General features: G+C 49.5%; 4 protein-coding genes across 4 annotated transcripts; all 4 read left to right on the forward strand.

Moving 5' to 3' along the window:
* Positions 1 to 57: 57 nt before the first annotated feature.
* On the forward strand, positions 58 to 3,059 carry F4807DRAFT_89395 (Zn-dependent exopeptidase). The gene is made up of 2 exons (XM_048003622.1): positions 58 to 651; positions 718 to 3,059. The coding sequence occupies exons 1-2, from the start codon at positions 292 to 294 to the stop codon at positions 2,767 to 2,769; spliced, it is 2,412 nt and encodes an 803-aa protein (XP_047854289.1). The 5' UTR covers positions 58 to 291; the 3' UTR covers positions 2,770 to 3,059.
* A 495-nt stretch (positions 3,060 to 3,554) lies between these two features.
* On the forward strand, positions 3,555 to 4,383 carry F4807DRAFT_467608 (uncharacterized protein; the record flags this gene model as incomplete). The annotated part of the gene is made up of 3 exons (XM_048002509.1): positions 3,555 to 3,559; positions 3,633 to 3,776; positions 3,891 to 4,383. 3 exons carry the CDS (start codon positions 3,555 to 3,557, stop codon positions 4,165 to 4,167), a joined length of 426 nt encoding a protein of 141 aa, XP_047854290.1. The 3' UTR covers positions 4,168 to 4,383.
* A 216-nt stretch (positions 4,384 to 4,599) lies between these two features.
* F4807DRAFT_426239 (putative carboxypeptidase S1) lies at positions 4,600 to 6,946 on the forward strand. Its single transcript, XM_047998031.1, has 4 exons — positions 4,600 to 5,399; positions 5,461 to 6,311; positions 6,363 to 6,629; positions 6,686 to 6,946. The coding sequence occupies exons 1-4, from the start codon at positions 5,134 to 5,136 to the stop codon at positions 6,748 to 6,750; spliced, it is 1,449 nt and encodes a 482-aa protein (XP_047854291.1). The 5' UTR covers positions 4,600 to 5,133; the 3' UTR covers positions 6,751 to 6,946.
* A 10-nt stretch (positions 6,947 to 6,956) lies between these two features.
* On the forward strand, positions 6,957 to 10,270 carry F4807DRAFT_426242 (P-loop containing nucleoside triphosphate hydrolase protein). Its single transcript, XM_047998032.1, has 2 exons — positions 6,957 to 7,734; positions 7,798 to 10,270. Exons 1-2 carry the CDS (start codon positions 7,506 to 7,508, stop codon positions 10,047 to 10,049), a joined length of 2,481 nt encoding a protein of 826 aa, XP_047854292.1. The 5' UTR covers positions 6,957 to 7,505; the 3' UTR covers positions 10,050 to 10,270.
* Positions 10,271 to 10,400: the final 130 nt, after the last annotated feature.

The following is a 10,400-nucleotide window of genomic DNA, read 5'->3' on the forward strand; positions in this document are numbered from 1 at the left end:
TATTCTTAGGTATTGATCAACCCAGAGAAGATGCGATGACTAACTAGAACTTGCTCCCTTATCTCGACAGTGCGTGCGGCCCCACGTAGCCAGGGGTGTATGTAGATAATGGCCCGTAGGATGTCTAGGATAAAGATCGCCGAATCCGATTGCAACATTTCCATGGTTCATTACGTCGCGGCGGGGAGAATCGAAAACACTTCCCCGAACAACTTCATTCACCATCACCACTCACGAGGCTCGACTTGATCAACCACTTGGTGAAGAGTCAAGAGTCAGAAAACTATTATCATGAAGCGGTCCGAGTCCAGCCTCGGTCGCGATGAAAAGATGGCGGATGAGCATACGCCACTAATCACCACCGTCACCGTCGGTGAAGTCCGTCGGAGATACCCTCATCAGACCCTCCGCCGATTTTGTACCATAGCTTTAGGCTCTTCTCTCATTGCTCTCTTCGTCACATTTCTCGTCGTCGTCGTCTTCGCGCCACCGCATACCGCTCACCGTGGATGGCCTGGACACCATCATAAGCACATTAGCTATGAAGAGCTTCAAAGTATTCTTCTGGATACACCAAGCTCGGACAAGGCCGCCGAATGGAGCAAGTACTACACAGCCGGTGCGCATCTGGCTGGGAAGAACTTATCTCAGGTAAGACACATGCACATACATATAACTTAGAAGGCGAACATGATTTCTCATTTATGTATAATATAGGCAGAATGGACGCGAGATCGCTGGAATGAGTGGGGAATTAAATCAGATATTGTTGCGTACGAGACCTACTTAAACTACCCAGTCGATCACCGGCTTGCTCTCCTAGAGAAGTCAAAGTCGGACTCTACCGATGTTGGAACGTGGAAGGTTTCCTTCGAGGCTACTCTAGAAGAGGACGTGCTTGATGAAGACCCCACCACACAGCTAGAGGAAAGCATCCCGACGTTCCACGGCTACTCCGCAAGTGGCAACGTCACCGGCTCCTTTGTCTATGTGAACTATGGTACTTTCTGGGATTTTGAGGATCTCATCAAGGCCAACGTCAGCCTTGAGGGTAAGATCGCCATCGCTCGTTACGGCGGTATCTTCCGAGGATTGAAGGTCAAGCGAGCCCAGGACCTTGGTATGATCGGTATCGTCCTCTACAGTGATCCCGGCGACGATGGTAAAATTACCGAAGCCAACGGGTATGAGACATATCCAAGCGGCCCTGCGCGACATCCCAGTAGTGTCCAGAGAGGAAGTGTCCAGTTTCTCAGTGTCGCTCCAGGTGATCCAACGACGCCCGGCTACCCCTCAAAGCCAGGCGTCCCACGAGCACCAGTTGAAGGATCTATTCCGAGTATACCGTCTCTGCCAATCTCTTACGTGGAAGCTTTGCCAATATTGAAAGCCCTTAATGGACTTGGTCCTAAAGCTAAAGACTTTGGCGATTACTGGACTAGGAACACTGGACTAGACTATAAAGGAGTCGAGTACAACGTTGGTCCCTCGCCCGATAATGTTGTTCTCAACCTCTATAACGAACAAGAATACACCATCACTCCCCAGTGGGACGTTATTGGTATCATTAACGGTACCATTCCTGACGAAGTCATAGTGGTGGGCAACCACCGTGATGCGTGGATTGCTGGCGGTGCGGGAGACCCCAACAGTGGCTCTGCTGTTATTAACGAGGCTATTCGCAGTTTCGGCAAGGCTCTAGAAAATGGATGGAAGCCTTTACGTACTATTGTCTTCGGTAGCTGGGACGGCGAAGAATACGGATTGGTAGGAAGCACCGAATGGGTTGAGGAATACTTGCCATGGCTTTCGGTCACTAACGTCGCTTATATTAATGTTGATGTGGGTGTGAGAAGCCCAGTCTTCGAAGCTAATGCTGCTCCTTTGCTGCACAAGCTCATCTACGATGTGACCGCCTTGGTACAATCGCCGAATCAAACTATCAAGGGCCAGACTGTTCGTGATTTATGGGATGGGTATATCGGTACGATGGGAAGTGGTAGTGACTTCACGGCTTTCCAAGATTTTGCGGGCGTCCCTAGTCTCGATATGAACTTCGGTGGCCAAACGGACGACTCACCCATCTATCATTATCACAGCAACTACGATAGCTTCCATTGGATGGCCGAATTTGGTGATCCAGGATTTGTATACCATAAGACTATGGCTCAAATCCTTGGTTTAGCCATCGCAAAAATAGTCGAGACGCCACTCATTTCCCTGAACGCAACCGATTATGCAAACGCGCTAAAGGAGTATGTCGAGAAGGCTGAAGCAAGGCTAGAATCCTTCCAGGCAGAGCTGTCTACCGAGGAGGAGATCTTTGAGTTCAGGGCTCGCTCCGTTGGCACCGAGGTTAAAGGTGATCAAGAGTCTTTCAAGGTGTCACTGAATCTCCTATATCAGGCCGTTAGCGAGTTCAAGGAGGCGGCGATCGCACTAGATGCTAAATCGGACGAACTATCCGAGAAAGCAAACGAGGACATCCCCTGGTGGAAATGGATCAGCAAGCTGAAGCTACTCCACGAGATTCGGTTTGTCAACACTAAGTACAAGAAGATCGAGCGCGCTTTCCTATACCCACAAGGATTAGACGAGAGACCCTGGTTCAAACACGTTGTATTTGCCCCCGGGATCTGGACCGGTTATGCGGGCGCGGTATTCCCTGGGCTTGTGGAGAGTATCGACAACCAAGACTTCGAGAATGCGCAGAGATGGGTCTATATCATCGAGGACCGCATCAAAACTGCTACAGAGACGATTCGATGATGCTAAAAGGCATAATGGGATGTATCTTTCGTTAAAAATTTAGGGTGCTTGCGGCGCAGTTACTATATTCATAGATCTTCAACAAAAAGACTAAAGTTGCCCAGGCACCTTACCTACCAGGTAGCTAGTTAAGGTGGACAAGCGAAATATGCCGCTATTAGCTAATATACTAGATTGAATTCGGATGCTTGGACGATGTTCATATTTACTTTACGTCATTATTTTTAAAAATCGTCTCAAGTTGGATCCCCAAATCTTGATTTTGCCTCTAAAGGTGGCTTGGGGATTTCCTATTCAAGAAACGACCTGCAAAATCTTAGAATCCTCCAATGTCCTCCACGTCCTCCACATCCTAAGTTTAGCATACCCACAATCCCGCCTCGCGGGATCCGTTCAGCTCTACATAGCAATTGGCGACGATGATTGGCTGTTTATTTTCAGCTCTATAGCGTTATGCTGTTCACGGTAAAGATATGACACTATCGTCATCAACGATGGATAGAAGCGGTGTCAAAATGTAGCATGTTTAGTACGCTCACGATAATTAGATGAAAGATCTCCATGGCTATGCTTTAGGTGATGTCGGTCAAGGCGACAAACTATCGTATACAGACATATCGTCTCAAGTATAAAAGGTGCAGAGACCGCGACGACGATGAAGATAAAATTCCCCATCTCAGACTCATATTCATCAAACATCCAGCGTCGATCATCAAGCATCAAGCATCAAGCAATGAAGCAGCTGTAACTACACCTCCAAATTTCACTCACACATCACTACCATCATGTAGTAAGTTGAACCATACAAGTCTCGGAAGTCGATGAGAAATTGCCTTGTTAGCTAATGAGCTTTGCCTCTATAGCACCAACGCCATCACCTTCATCGGCCTTGCTACAGCTCTCTTCGGCACCCAAGTCTTGGGCAGGTCTTGCCACCTTGAGACCACGGCATACCACCGACAGAACAGCGCCTGCGGTTCCGGCAGCTGCATTGCCGGGGACACTTTGTAAGTCAAACAGTTTTCACGCATACGCAACTTTTATCCCACCTTCGTCCCCTTTCTACCTACCTACTACCCACTACTATACAAGGCTCAAACAGCTGCTAATCAACGAAACAGCGGCGCCGGCGGCGTGCTCAAGATTGACGGCAAGGTCGAGTGGAACGGCAAGGGCACCAGCTACGACAATATGAGCAACGGCAAGGGCGTGGACGTTGACGCCGGCGGCGTCAAGTTCCACATCGACCCGCTCGGCATCCCGGACGCCCAGGACAAGCCCAACTGCAAAGTGCACATCGGCAGCTACACCAACCTCGGCATCGGCAAGGTGGATAACATCGGCTTGCCCGGTGTTGTAGGCAGGGACTTTGACTGCACCCACGACTGGAACTGCTGAGCTTGAGATGGCTTTGGATAGTCTGGATGTGCGGGTCGGGCTGTTGTATATATCTGGAGTAGGCTCGATGTGAAGGCGTTTGTTTCTCGCTTGTATATAGTTCTTGACGTACAAAATTCAAGTTGGCGAACTGATTCTGCTGATACTAGGTATATTCCTATATGCTGGCTGACTGATGTGTGATCGACACTTCCACGACATATCTCGAGGGATATAGTGCGACTCGTGAATGAATATACATTAATATAACTACTAACATGCCGATAGGTTCACGTTTGTCTCCTATATACCTATATCGTGGCTTCAAGGATATTTTCTTAATATCACCGGAGTTCATGTTTAAGTCCGAATCCGAATCCGCCTTTCCCCAGGAAAGATCCGGAGCCTTCACTCAGAAATAGAATATAGATGTTCCTGGTCTTTTAACGAATATACTCCATCTCAAGTAGTTTACTTTATACAATGAGGAATGAATTTGAAGACCTACCGCTCTAACGTTGCGGTGTTGTCGTTGATTTATGTCATTAAGATATCACGAAGGACCTCATCAGAGAAATGCCTGTTAACACACTGAATAATTGTCTATATCAATCTTTGGCCTTGCTATATCTCGTCTAATGATGATTGATTCTGTGGAGTTCAGTTCTTCTGTGCCGTCAACCAACATACCCTCTAATTACCGAGAGCCGGGGAAAATGGAGGAGGACGTGGCTATGCACATATTGGCAACCAGGGTTTGGTCCGACAATGGATCTTCATTCGACAACACAAAAGATGATCCATGGAACTCATTTAAGGGCTTCCAAAGAATCTTCCACGCAGCTTCTGTGCCGCTGTGTAAATGATGAATAAAATATCGCAATGGCGCTGTGAACATCGTGCCCCAGGTTGTGTTCCTTTGCTGGCGATTGACTCTAGACGACAACCTGAGGCAGATACCTGAAAGACGCCTGGTCTTTATCTACGATGCGGTGGTTACTCAAATTTGCAGCCGGAGCACTCCTGGCTGTCTCAACCGCTGCCACGACGTCCGGTGTGCCAGCGTCGCCAAGAGCCGCGAACAGGCGATATGTAGAGGAACGGAATGGGGTGCATTACAATGTCTTCGAGCACGTCGCCACACGATCGAAGTTATCATTCGTCAAGAACTCGGGTATTTGTGAAACAACGCCTGGTGTCAATCAATATTCGGGATATCTCACAGTGGGCGAGAATATGAACATGTGGTTTTGGTAGGCCGGCACGGTATACGTTGAAAGTTCGAGGTCATGAAACTGACAAATAGCCCGTCAGGTTCTTCGAAGCTCGCGAGAATCCCCAAGAGGCTCCCTTGGTGGCGTATCTGGACGGAGGTCCTGGTGCTGCGTCGGAGTACGGACTCTTCACACAAATTGGACCCTGTCACTTCGTTAATAATGAGACCACACCATCCTTGAATCCATACGCCTTTAACAATTATGCCAACATGCTCTATATCGATCAACCTATAGGCGTGGGCTTCTCATATGGTAATGAGACCACTAATTCCACCAAAGCGGCCGCCCCCCTGGTATGGAATTTCCTCCAGGCATTCTACGATAACTTTCCCGAATATGAAAACCGTGATTTCGGCATCGTCAGTGAATCGTACGGAGGACATTACATACCCGAGTTCTCACGTTATATTCTAAACCAAAATGCGGCAGTTGTTCGAGGAGATCTCGAAGGCGAAGAAATCCATATGGTGGGTTTAGCCATTCACAATGGATGGTTCGATGCCGAGATCCAAGAAAAGGCCAACATCGAGTACATGTACAATAACTCGTACAGGCAAATCATCAATGAGTCCATCCATGACGAGCTTTTGGACACGTACAACACGACTGTCAAACCTGCGCTTGACCTTTGTCATACGAATGGTACAAGCGACAACTGCTATGCTGCTTATACCTCGTACCTGAATATGATCGAGTACCCCATCTTAGCCGCTTTTGCGGAGAGATCCCCCAACGGGTACTACTTAGGCGATATCCGTGAACCGTATTCGAGACCGCCCTCGACATATGTTGCGTATCTGCAAAGACCAGATATCCAGAAAGCGCTCGGGGCAAAGGTGAATTATACGGACCAAGGAGGAGCAATCGGGTTCTACTATTCGGGCGATGGTATGATCACTCACTAAAGCACGCGGTATAATATATTAACGAAAACTGCAGATGCGCGCTCGTTCGTACCTCAGCTCTCGGACGTCGTACAAGCTGGTATCAAGGTCCTCATCTGGACTGGTGACGCTGACTATGTCTCGAACTGGTATGGAACACTTGACGTAGCACATGCCGTTGAATGGTCCGGAAAAGACATGTTCGCGACCAAGACGTTAGAGCCTTACACCCTGAACGGTGTAGAGAAGGGAACGTTCAAGTCCTTGGATAACTTCACTTTTATGCGTATATATGAGGCTGGACACAATCTACCATTCTATCGTAAGTTCATGATCGACGAGAAGCATAACTTGGAAAGTGATAGCTAACTGAAGCAGAACCGGAGGTCTCGCTACAGATTTTCAAACAGTTCATGGGAACGGGCAGCGTACTTCCTACGTAAGGCTTCAACTCACGATTCTGCCTGGGGAGTTTGTCTTGAGCGATATCGCTGATCTATTTCTCTCCTGGCGTATATGATGCGTATATGATCTGATACAGTATCTATCTACAGTGTGAATATATAGTCACTGTCTCAAAAAAGCATTCCTATCTAGGTATCCATTGGTTGCCTTCTATGTATAAACCACCCTTAATCACCCCTGTGCTACCGACTAGTGATCTCTGCATATGCTTACCGACAATGCATGCAACTTCATTCCATCTAATAGGCCGTATAGTTGCTGTTTGCTAGGCAGATCGGTTTAGCGAGTCTTAATCACGCTCTCTTTACCTCATAGGTGCTGCCGTTTTGAGGGGTTGGAACTCCGCCTCTTTTGTTATCATGATTTAGTCTAGGACCCCGCTGGCTGCCTACATGGTTGTCTCACTTGATTGGATGGTTTCTCAGCCCTATAGGCATATCTTGGTCTTGGGCTGCATGTGTGAGTCCAGCCTCTGACTACATATGCCGGGCAGGCAACTAGTCCGCGCGATTGCCTCGCCAATGGCTGTGATTGTGACACGAAGCTCCCACCAGCTATATGGTTGAATGGGCTGAGCTATAAGATGACCGTGGGTGTCTTCCATCTATTCGTATAGATTCCTGTTCTCCAACTTTCCTTCTCCAACCATTCTTCCATCTTAACTTCGACTCTTCATCACACACATTGAATCTTGTTTCAAGTTCACTCCTTTTCTAGTAACATTCTCGTCAATATGGATGACACCAGCTCCACTGCTAGTTTTGAAGAGATTAGCCCCTCTAACAAACCCTTCGGGCAAGGCTCTGGGTTTAATGACGAGGACAAGAATATCCAGAAATTGAGAGCTCTCGTTGAAAAGTCAGCCATCGATGACAGTGCGGCTAGTGAGCTTGCTGAAGATGAAGTCCCGGACGTCTGCTATGTTCTCCAGTACAAGGGATGGGGTGGTAAGGTTATTGATGGTTAGTGGCCCTATTTCTTATTTCTAACCGATTTATTTAATAACTTACTAATATGATTGTCAGTGCGTCGTAGTCACGAGCCCATCAATGTTCAGCTGGATGACATGAATGAAGAGGTTCCAAGTTTGAAGAAGAAGCCAGTCCTCGAAATCGTCACCAAAGTCTCAACTACTGTTATCCAAAATATACGACCGGCCGGCCGGCGCCTTCCGCCTCCACATCATGTCAGATGGAATCATAGATATGATTATAATGAATATGATGACTTCTCCCGTCCAGGGGGGCCTATGCCGAGAGGCATCGATGAATCTGGGGTGAAGATTGCCAAGGTAGAAACCACATGCATGGTAATCAACTCGATTCACCTCATCAATGCCCTCAAGGCCGTGGTTGGATACTATCCTTCGGTGTCTTTCCTCGGGGAGACCGTTACGATCAACGCTCCATATTACGTGCTAGTCCATCACAGGGAAGCTCTCGCTCGCCACAAAGTCAAGCAGCGAAAGGTCCACGGCGAGGAGTATGCGTCTACGACTGCCAAGCACATCGACATACTTCTCAACTTCCTCGAGAAGACCCTTGGCGACCGGATCCGCGAAGAAGAGAAACGACACAACTGCGACATTCCACTGGCTACTTTTGATAACCTCGGATTTATCTTCGAGCCTGGCGAAGTCATATACGCTAAGAAGGATTACAAGTGGACTCCTTTCGTACTCGCAAGTTTTGGCGAGGGCTATACCAACTCCCAAGGGGCTACCACCCCGCATCATATCGTCTGCTGGAATATCTCATATTCTGCTGAGAGGCTCTGCCGCACAATGCATTCGTTCTCCCTTGATCCCTTTACCGGAGAGGAGGCTATTTCAAACCTGTCAGTCATACCAGCCCGTTTCTTCAGAGGTGAAAATGGCGACATGGATCCCATGGAGGTTGAAGAAAAGCAGATTGAACTTGGTAAGATGGTCTGGAAACTTTCCCAAGGGCCGAGTTACATGTCTCACGATGGTAGCTTGGCCGAAAGGGACCCTGAGTTCAATTGGTCCTATCCCGTCAGTGCAAGTGGTTACATGAGCGGCCGTGTCATCGTCGACCTGGCCGGATTCTCGCGGTATTCTCTCGATTGTCCTGGAGGAAACCGTCAACGAGCACGCTCTCCACCGCCGTCTAATCGACCTCCGATAGTCAAGGATAACCTACCTTACCTCGCTCCTTGCTGTGGCTGCAGCACCTGCAGCAAGGCAAACAGAGGAAAATTCTGTAGCCATTTCGCGGAGTTCGAAGATCTTGATCCGACGTCCCATGCAGCGCCAACAGAGGACCTCTACTACATCGTCCTGAACAAAGTAGTCTCCGGCTTCATCCTCGGCGAACGGCGCTGGGGCCACTTCAACGTCGAGCATCTGCAAGAAGTCCAATTCGACAAGGACGCCTTCAAGTATCTCGTGCTCGACAGCGAGATCAAGCTCACGGTCCGATCCCTCATCGGCAAGTTCGCCAGCGCAAACGGCCAGGTGACCCCGTGGCCGAACGACTTCGTCCAGAACAAGGGCCAGGGGCGGATCTTCCTGCTCCACGGCAGCCCCGGCGTCGGCAAGACGTGCACGGCGGAGTGCGTGGCGGAGCTGACGCACCGGCCGCTCCTCGCGCTCACGAGCGGCGACCTGAGCACGAACTCGTACCAGGTGGAGAAGAACCTGGAGTACTTCCTGCAGCTGGGCGAGCGGTTCGGGGCGATGGTGCTCCTGGACGAGGCGGACGTGTACCTGGAGGCGCGGCGGGCGAAAGACATCGCGCGCAACGGGCTCGTGTCGATCTTCCTGCGCGCGCTCGAGTACTACCGCGGCGTGCTGTTCCTGACGACGAACCGGGTGCAGACGTTCGACTCGGCCTTCACGTCGCGCATCCACGTCGCGCTGCACTACAGGTCGCTGACCGACGCCGACCGCGAGAAGATCTGGGTCAACAGCTTCGAGAGGCTCGAGCGCGACAGCGCCGGAAAGGTGCACGTCGGCGTCGCCACGCGCGAGTACGCGTACGAGAGCCGCGACGTGAGGAGCTTGCGCTGGAACGGCCGCGAGATCCGCAACGCGCTGCAGACCGCCGTCGCGCTGGCCGAGACGGAGGCCCTCGAGGATGGGAATGAGAAGGTGACTGTGACCGACAAGCATCTCAGGGCCGTGGTCAAGATGAGCCGCGGCTTCAAGAACTTCCTGCGTAGCCAGAGGCTGAAGGGCGATGCCGAGGTTGAGGATGATGACGATGAGAATGAAGAGGAGATTGATGTTGGAAGTTCGTCCGATGTGTACGACTAGAGGTCGCAGATCATGCGCTATTACATGGCTCCTATCCCCAAGGCAGTGAGACTACGAAAGGGAAACTAAGGTGTATTAGTTATTAGTTATTAGTTATCGGTTGTAGGCGATATGAATTCACGACATCTAACTTTATGTTTTTAAACTATAGGCAGCCCAGTACATCATGTTTCGTATATTTGACGTGAAGAGTACTTATGTGCTTACCGATTTTGAATTTCTCATTGCTCACTACTCTTCCCAATAGACAGTACAGTGAAAAGGGGCACAGGTATCTAAGATGGACAGGATAGGTTACTCGAAGACATCACCGTTTGAATATAAGATGAGCGCTGTCGTCAGGGAGACCAT

Source organism: Annulohypoxylon truncatum (genome assembly GCF_022578515.1).
Source record: "Annulohypoxylon truncatum strain CBS 140777 unplaced genomic scaffold F4807scaffold_16, whole genome shotgun sequence".
NCBI classification, from domain to species: domain Eukaryota; kingdom Fungi; phylum Ascomycota; class Sordariomycetes; order Xylariales; family Hypoxylaceae; genus Annulohypoxylon; species Annulohypoxylon truncatum.

Coding starts and splice junctions, on each gene's coding strand:
- F4807DRAFT_89395 (XM_048003622.1), top strand. CDS start 292: ATGAAGCGGTCCGAGTCCAGCCTCGGTCGCGATGAAAAGATGGCGGAT. Junction 652..717: donor CTGGGAAGAACTTATCTCAG/GTAAGACACATG, acceptor TGTATAATATAG/GCAGAATGGACGCGAGATCG.
- F4807DRAFT_426239 (XM_047998031.1), top strand. CDS start 5,134: ATGCGGTGGTTACTCAAATTTGCAGCCGGAGCACTCCTGGCTGTCTCA. Junction 5,400..5,460: donor AATATGAACATGTGGTTTTG/GTAGGCCGGCAC, acceptor ATAGCCCGTCAG/GTTCTTCGAAGCTCGCGAGA. Junction 6,630..6,685: donor ACACAATCTACCATTCTATC/GTAAGTTCATGA, acceptor TAACTGAAGCAG/AACCGGAGGTCTCGCTACAG.
- F4807DRAFT_426242 (XM_047998032.1), top strand. CDS start 7,506: ATGGATGACACCAGCTCCACTGCTAGTTTTGAAGAGATTAGCCCCTCT. Junction 7,735..7,797: donor GGGTGGTAAGGTTATTGATG/GTTAGTGGCCCT, acceptor TATGATTGTCAG/TGCGTCGTAGTCACGAGCCC.